Source organism: Crocodylus porosus, unplaced genomic scaffold (assembly GCF_001723895.1).
Source record: "Crocodylus porosus isolate Cpor-Errol unplaced genomic scaffold, CroPor_comp1, whole genome shotgun sequence".
Lineage (NCBI taxonomy): Eukaryota > Metazoa > Chordata > Crocodylia > Crocodylidae > Crocodylus > Crocodylus porosus.
The window spans coordinates 89,965,861-89,974,334 of record NW_017728947.1 but is presented as its reverse complement, the minus strand read 5'-3'; the positions used below and the strand labels follow the sequence as shown (position 1 = coordinate 89,974,334).

The following is an 8,474-nucleotide window of genomic DNA, read 5'->3' as shown; positions in this document are numbered from 1 at the left end:
TGTGTGTGTGTGTGTGTGTGTGTGTGTGTGTGTGTGTGTGTGTGTGTGTCTTCTATCCCTAACCCAAAGCTCGTGGAGGGAAAAAGGCATGCCTATGCTTAAACCTTTAGTTTCTTGCAGGTTTGAGGTTTACCAGCTTAACCCAAAACTCATTAGTTTCCTGATGACTCATTTCTTTGGTGTTTGCCAAGACTAAATGTTTTGCAGAGCGGAAGAGAGTACATTGATATCAAAAGAGTTTTAAAACAAAATGCAGTGAAGATGCAGAGTAGAAAATTGCCTTGGAGGGGAGGAAGTAAACTAACAGTTTGAAAGCTGAGACTAAGTGGGCTTAGATAATTCTCAAACCTGAAATAATCCAAATGTTTCTGGGTCAATGCAGCTTTAAGTGAACAGCCTACAGCAGATCTGTATGGGGAATACCATATACAGCCTTCGGAACTGAGACACAAAAGGCCAACTCAGGCTGGTGCTGTACATCCTGTTCGGAGGAGGGAGTGCTTCGGTGCCAGAGAACATTTAAATTGCCAGTGCAGAGAGTTCTGATTCTGCAGTTTATAGAAATATGTTCCTAGTATAGACCATCCTTTATGGGGTGAAAAGTTAAATGGACTAACTCTTTGCTTCAGAACAATTTCTCTTGTATTTGGGTGAATGTCAGAAGTGTAGCAGAAGCTGTCACAAAAGATTGTTATGATATCCCCCTAGAGGATTCAGACCTCCAGCTTTTTTGATCCTCTCTGCCCTCTGATGCAATATTCACCCTTAGTTCATACAGGTTTTCCCTCCCTTTGCTTCACTATTATCATACAAAGGTCATGACAACTCCTGTTTCGTCGCTACAAAACGTAAGGTCAAATTAAAAAACAAACAAACAAACCAATCTTAACAATGCAGCATTTGGGTTGGGGGGTTGTTCTACATTTGGCGATTAGGAGCAAGATGTTGAAACAATGGGTGTATTAATCCAGTTGTATAGATAAATGCTTTGAGAGGAAAAATGAGGAAAAATCATAAAGCGGGGAGCCTTAACCATAAGTCACAAGGGCATAAATGAAGTCAGGGCCTACCCATGGCTGTGAGAACAGGATGGCATCAACATAGTTTCATTCAGATAATCTAAAAACTCTTTCCAAGACAGATTGTTAAAAAAACAAAACAACCCCCCCCAACAAATCCTATTAAGCCAGAGTGTGAAATGCAGCTGTATCATGTGCTAAGAGCACTTTCAAAGAGATTGTACAAAACTGTATTTATATTCATTTAGAAAAATCATATTGCTTTTTTTGCTAAATCCTGTACTTGCAGTTGTTTGGGTCTGTTTTTAAATGAACAGATCCTCATTTCTTCACTTGATCCTAGTTTTATTTTTAAACACTGCTTTCAGAAACCCACGCGTGCAAGATTGCAGTTGGCCATGGAATTTAGCTGGGCATTTATCCCTTCGCAGACCGTAGAAGAATCACCCGATGTTCTGCACAAGGATTTTAGACAAATTCTGTGTATTGGAAATATAAGCTTTAGTCCTGCTATTAAAGACCAAGGGTACAGATCTGTATTTATAACTCCAGACCTGTATTTATGTCAAAGGACCAACATTCTAGTTGCAACTTTGCATTTCTGTATGTGCAAGTTCAGCAGTTATTGCTTTCTTCAGCCCACAGATTTTTAGAACTTGGGAAGCGTAGTCTTGGTATTTGCCATTTGCTACACATTAACAGGTTTTGCTCTGCATTCCTTCCTCATTGATTTACTGCATTTTGCTGGGTAACTGAAGCAAATTTCTTCTAGGTAATATTCATATATTCTAATAAACTTTATCGGAAAGAATAGGAACACCACAGATAAATACACTGGAGGTGTTGCTCAACCCTTTTTCGATCCGCAGCTGATGAACCTTTTTTCTCTCTCTTGTTGCTATGGCATTGACTCTATTTGAAACCAAACCTTTGGGCAATCAGGTCAAATGCAAGGGGCATTTGGAGAAAGGAACAGGAAGCAGGAGGGCTCTGATTCCAGCTGATGACAAACACTAACTCCTTGTTTGTCTCAGTAGAGAATCATCAGAAAGTTTGTGCGAGGCTTTGTCAGGCGTGTTACTGGAGCTGATGATATTCCTCTTGAAAAGGCTTCATTTTTAAAGGATTTTCTATGCCAATATACAAAGGAAGGTGGACCTCTTCCAAATCCTGCATAACTCAGAAATGTTTACCTTCCACAGTTCAGACCAGAACACAGAGATCTTACTTTTGCAAACAGTGTGATCTTCAGGACCATGTAATAGTGGATGAAACCACAGATTTGTGCAGTTGAAATGTAGATGCTTTTCTTCTTCCTTAAATTCCTGGTTAATGTGACCTAGCAAGCATTAAATTTCTAGACAGAGTAAATTTGGTTAGTGTGTTGACTTGGGCTAGGGACAGAAGTTGCACTTAAACTGGTTTAAGTGATCAGAAACTAGTTTAAACCTGTAACAGAACAGAAGTTCAGTGCACATAAACCAGTTTCAAAATGGCTGAAAGTAGTTTAAGATAAACCTGGTTGAATGTAGTATCAAACTTAAATGATTTAGGTCAAACTGGTTTCTGGAACTTGTCTCAGACCCCTTCCTGGTTTAAGTTAAATCGGTGTCCCCCAGAATGCTCTGCAGCTCTGGGCTGGGCTCTCAGCTCCACAGAGTAGGGCTGGCCCCACCGCTCTACTCTCTAGCCAGAGCAGGGGCGGGGGTGTAGCTAGAGCCAGCTGCCATGGCCCCGCCATCTGCCTGCCTCACTGGCGGCTGGGGCTGTGGAGCTGACCTCGGTGGACCTGAGGGTAGATGCAGAGGGGCCAGCACAGGCTGGACCACAGGGGCCAGGTCCTTCCCAGTGGGCTGCAGCTGTGGCTTGGGCTGGGGCTGCCAGATTGCTCCTGGCTCCCTGTGCCCAGTCTGGGCAGGGCTGTCATGGAGCTGCAGCTGGCTGGGAATGGCCCAGTGGAGCTGTGGGGACAAGACGCTTGCCAGCTGGCTGCGGCTCAGTGACAGCATGAGTGGTGGCTGCCCAGTTAGTGAGCTGCCCAGGCCAGCCAGCTGGCCCAGAGGCCAGCAGCCACTCACGGGGGGCTTGTGTGCCTGCAGCAGCCATGCCACTGCTTGTCCCATGCAGTACCTGGCAGCTGCAGCTGAACCACAAGCTGTATGCTGGCCAGGGCTGGTGGGGCTGTTCTACTGCCCTCGTCTCCGGCTGCTGCTGTTGCTGTTGCTGCCACTGCTACGCTGCTTGGGCGGGCAGGCAGGCAGCTTCAGCCCAACAGCTTCTGCCCAGTGCACGGAGCTCTAACTCCAGCTCCTGGATGCCTTCCAACCACTCCACTTGCCTGATGCAAGGAGCAGCCCATGCGGGCAGGTGGAACGGGTAGAAGGCAGCCAAGAGCTGGAGCTGGATTTCCATGTGCTGGGCAGAAGTCAGGCTGAAGCTTCCACGCACCCAGAGTGGCACTGCATGGCGCAGCAGGAGTGGGAGGAGGAGGAGCTGCTGCTGGAGGCCAGGGGAAGCTGTGTGCTCGCAGGACTGAGCAGGACTGTTCTGTTCCCCTCACTTCCAGCTGTGGCTCCTGCTCCTGCTGCACCATGCAGCGCTGCTCTGGCTGGGTCTAAGCTTCAGCCCAGCAGCTTCTGCCCAGGTCATGGAGCTCTGGCTCCAGCTCTTGGCTGCCTTCCACCCATTCCTCCTGCTCGCAAGGGCTGCTCATTGCACCAGGCAGGCAGAGTGGATGGAAGGCGTCTGGGAGCTGGAGCCAGAGCTCAGTACGCTCGGCAGAAGCCACTGGGCTGAAGCTTCCCGCTTGCCCTCCGGAGTGGTGTGGCAGAGGCAGCAGCAGGAGCAGCAGCTGGAGGTGAGAGAGGCAAAACAGTGGTGCTGGCCAGCGCGCAACTGATATATGCAGATCACTCCTTTTTATGAGTGCATTTCCCAATGCCATGGATAGGATATGCAGAGTGCATGCCCCCTGTTTCCATTCAGAAAACATTCACGTTGTTGTTAGACTCTGCAACTCATAAAGAACCTATTTTGTGTAAATGCCTCGAATGTCTGGAAGATGGTGTGCTCAGAATGTCTGTGCGTGCCTTAAAGCCCTGTTTCTATTCTTGGGTCATGGCTGTTGCTTGCTAATGGGAAGGATTGTCATCTGGTTTTCTGAGTCTCCTTACTGGGAGAGCTGAAAGGGCAATAAAAATGCAGAGAGCTTCATCTGTTGTCTCCCCTCTTACAACTTCCTAAGGTAGATGGTTCGCAAATGGATTGCTTTGAATTTCTGTGCCTCTGTAAGAAGTAAGCATTTGAGACCTAAATGAAGAGATTTGAAGTTGCCTTCTCCTGTGAGGCATGATAGGCAGCTGTGGAGAAAACCCCTGGGCTTTTTGAGGTAGCTTGCATTAAGGCATGTTCTGTGAATAGAAGATGAAATTGTAGACCTGAAGCATCTCCTGCTTAGGGTTACCATATATTTCTAGTTTCAAAAGAGCTGGCCTGTCCAGTGGGGGGAGGGAGTTAATATGATTGTGGGAGGGGGACAGTGATATGACCATGCCCTTCCCCTGCCCCTGTCCCTCACTCCCAAGCCGCAGCCTTGCTGCTGCCCATCACTCCCAACCCGTCGTCCCCTTCTCCCCCCAGCCCTGTTGCATCTCCCAGCTGTCACCCCTGCAAGCACAGGCACTGGCCTCAGTGCTGCTGAGCTGGCCATGCAGCTTCCAGCTGCCCCCGAAGGACCTCCCCCTTCCCTTGCTGGAGGGCGTAGGCACCTCACTGACCTCCCTTGCCCTACTGCAACCTCAGCACCCAGACAACTTCCCCTAGTGATGGCAGGGAAGTTTGGGAAAAACTTTGATGCTAAGCTGACCAAAATCCCAGACATTTGATCATAGTTTAAAAAACTGCCTGGATGCAGATTGGAGGATCCAAAAAGAGGACATGTCTGGGAAAACCCAGATGTATGGTAACCCTACTCCTACACTGTGACAGAAGTGTAGCAGCTGCTTCAGTGGGAGTCCTGGACTAACCAGTATCTCACCTTGTTTGGGTCCCAGTTCTGCAAGCACCATGTGCTCAATTTTACTGTAGTGAATAACCCCATTGTTTTTGATGCAACTACTGGACTAGTCGCTGAAGTAAATTTTAAGCACGTTTCCCAGCTCAGGACCTACAGTAGCATTCTTCTCCAACCACAGCTAAAGCACCCTTTGGATCTGCATTTCCACTCTATTATGCCTTGTGATTCATTTTGAAGGTTTCTGCATTATGTAAACTTCCAGCATAAAATGGTTACAGATCGGGGCAGTAGCTTTAGTTGTACTGAATTGTATTTACAAGCTTTCTAGGATGCAGTACTCTAAACAGCATTGATTTGTCACTGTGCATATAGAAGTGTGTGATATTTTAGTTGAGAAACAGGAGGTTTCTCCTGAGGAACTGGTATTCCAGATAGGTATGTCTTCACTACAACAGTCAATTTGATTGTATTAGAATACCTTCCCTTGGGTTAGCCGCGCTCTAGTGAGAGAGAGAGTAAATGCCCTGTGAAAGTGCTCTAGCTACATCCAGTAGGGCACTGTACTGTGAGCCATCGTGTCCCCATCATGTTACCAGTTTGAGCATTAGCATTGAGGTCCAATCCACCCCACTGAAACCACTTTGCTGAAGCTTAAAGCTTACCTCCAGAAACTTGTGTGCATGGGTGGGAGTTGGGTTATAGTAAAACTTGAATTTATAGCTTGAATTAACACAGCGGTGAAGATAAGCCCTAGCTTTAGATAGTAAGAGTGTGTATGTATAGTAGGCTAAAAGGAATACCAGTAATGTAGAGGAGGATGGTGGCAACAGTAAGAGTGTTAGCTTTGGTTTATGGTGAACAATTCTTGTGCATCCTAGATGAAGCCATTCTTTTTATGGTTTCCAGGCAAAACATACATGAATGTCCCTAGTGGTAATGGATTGCATGGTCAACTGAATAGCTGCAGTCTTTTGTAGTGTAGTGATTGTCAATAGGGACAGTCTGTTATGGTGCTTGGCATATGAGACTGCCTAGGATTTATACACAGTAACATTTCCAAAGCATTTTAATAACTTGGCATTCTGAGGGCACATCTATGCCACAGCAGTTGCATGCCCTGGCCAGGATGGTCCTGCCTCCCTGCTCCTTCTCATAAACTCCAGACACAGAAATATGCTGGTGAGAGTACAGCTGCTGTAATGCCTGCCAGAGGCCAGGGTCTTGGAAGTGGTCCCCAGAGACTCTTTATTGCAGTTGTGTGTTTGGAGGGTGCAAATAGGGAATAGGGGCATATGTAGGGCTATCCAGACCTGGATGTGCTCCTGCTGTGGTGTTCACCTGCCCTACAATACTTCTGTGGTCTCAAGTGTTTAAAACTGGGCATTGTTCCCTGTGGTTAATCAGCAAAGAGAAATACAGCTGGATGCAAACGTTCCTTTAAAAATATGGATGAATGTCACAGACTCATTCCTTCCATCAGTGGCAGTACAAGTGGGTTCGCAGAGGCAATTTGAATGTGGCAGTCTTGCATACTGATAGTGGCTGTAACCTGTTACTATACTCCGTGAAAAGTTCAGCCTTTGGGCAGCCCAAGACCTGCATTTTCCATGGGTTTCTAATGGGAAGTGATTGAAAAAGTCCACCAGTAAATTTGAAGTTAAATACTAACAGTGATGGCCCAGTGATCCACACAGTTTGGGGATACTGGGAATTGAAAACATGGATGTGGGGAGGAAAAGGCCTTGAAACTGAACTTTTATTAAAGGTTTGTCTCTGCTTTATTCCTTCAGCTTGACCTCACTAAACCAATTGAAGATCAGGGCCCGCTGGATGTGATCATACATAAACTGACAGACGTCATCCTTGAAGCAGACCAAAATGACAGCCAGTCATTGGAGTTGGTTCACAGGTTCCAGGTGAGTGTTCCTTTTATGTGGCCTTTGCATAACTTGGTGGGGATGAACCTGAGCAGGAATAGGATCTTGGAGCTGCCAGTTCCCAAGAAGTTAGGGATCCTTGACTAAAACGGTTCCTGGTATTCTGCTCCTCAGTGGCTGAGAGCAATGAGAAAAATGAGCTTATTGGTTGAGCAGTGCTGATCTAGACCAGTGGGTCATGACCCAAAAGTGGGTTGCAAGAATATTTGAAAGGGTTGTGAGCAGGTCTCCAGAAAAACCTGTGAAAGCTTGGGTTTCCTCTTGCAGGTTGGCAGCATTCCAGCCTGCAGGCAGCTGCTTGGGATGACTGGAGACAGTGGGTGCATGTCTGCACATGTCTGCATGTGCAAATGCATATGGCCAGCATAGAGTAGAGATGTGAAGGCCTAGAGAGAGAACCCATAAAAATTTGGGAAAAAAACGATGGTGTTTTCCATTTTTTTCGAGGATTTTTTTTTTTCCAAAAATTGGAAAAACTGAAAATTTTTGGAAAAATTAAAAAACCTCTTATGAAATATTTTCTTTAGAATGGGTCTGTCTGGCAGGCCAGGCTGCACTGCACTGCTTGCAGAGACTGGGATCAGCAGCTGCAAGCCCTAGGCCAGAGGCTGTACCCACCACAGCTGAATGTTTAAGACAAGTTGTCTCATATGCCAAGCACATCATCAAGACATGATGAATAAAATATTTAAGACAAGGTGTTCATACATTGCTACCCTTTACTCCTCCAAAATGTTTTCTAATAACTATGTAATAAGAAGACTTTTATATAAGACTATCTACTGTATCAGATCATTACAATTCCTGTGCACTGAGGACAAGCAGTACAGTACAACTCTCAAATGCAAGAGCAAGATGCATTTCTGCCCCCAGGGGGCACTGCAGTTTTCACAAGAGAAGGAAGAAGGATTCAGTGCTGCCTTTCCTTGTGGACTTCCCCTGTTGTTGACTTTTGATCTAGAGGTTGGTGGATCTGCTCCTGTCCTCCTGACTAAGCCTGAAAGGAGTGGGAGTAGACACTGGCAGCAGCATCCATTCGTTCCTGTAGAGATTAGAAACAAGGAGACTATTGTCCTGCTTGCTCAAAAGCCTCAGGAGAGGAGATGGAGCAAGTCTAAAACTTTTGGAGTTGGAAGGAACCTGCCTCCTCCTGGCCCTGTAACCTTGAGATCCACAAAAGTACAGAAACAGCACAAAAGAGCTGAAAGAAAGTATACTTCTTTATTGAAAGGTAAGAGTTTTAAATTTCTCTGAATTCAGTATAGTAAGCTATATTTTATATTTTATAGTAAGCTATATTTTAGCTGCATTTGATATATTTTCATAACCTATGCAATTCATAATTGAATTTCTACTAATCTGATGTTTTGTGACAGATCGTTCACAGTTAACTCTGAGGAGGCTTCTCAGCCGTTACTAAATTTGTATATGCTGTAGCTTAGTGTATATATATATATGCAAGCTAGACACTAAATTACATTTTTCTTTTTTCTCCCTCAGAAA

General features: G+C 45.7%; 1 protein-coding gene and 1 long non-coding RNA gene across 2 annotated transcripts in view; one reads left to right on the top strand and one right to left on the bottom strand.

Annotated features, from left to right (window-relative positions):
* The window catches only part of ITPK1 (inositol-tetrakisphosphate 1-kinase), a 225,481-nt gene that overhangs the window by 112,593 nt on the left and 104,414 nt on the right, over positions 1-8,474 (top strand). Inside the window, exon 3 of the mRNA XM_019552441.1 lies at positions 6,825-6,950. Within this exon, the coding sequence (XP_019407986.1) occupies positions 6,825-6,950 (126 nt within the window). The remainder of the gene's footprint in view (positions 1-6,824; positions 6,951-8,474) is intronic.
* LOC109321706 overlaps positions 1-8,474 on the bottom strand; it is a 17,932-nt gene that overhangs the window by 9,119 nt on the left and 339 nt on the right. The window contains exon 2 of the long non-coding RNA XR_002104147.1: positions 5,672-5,673. This is a non-coding gene — a long non-coding RNA (uncharacterized LOC109321706). The remainder of the gene's footprint in view (positions 1-5,671; positions 5,674-8,474) is intronic.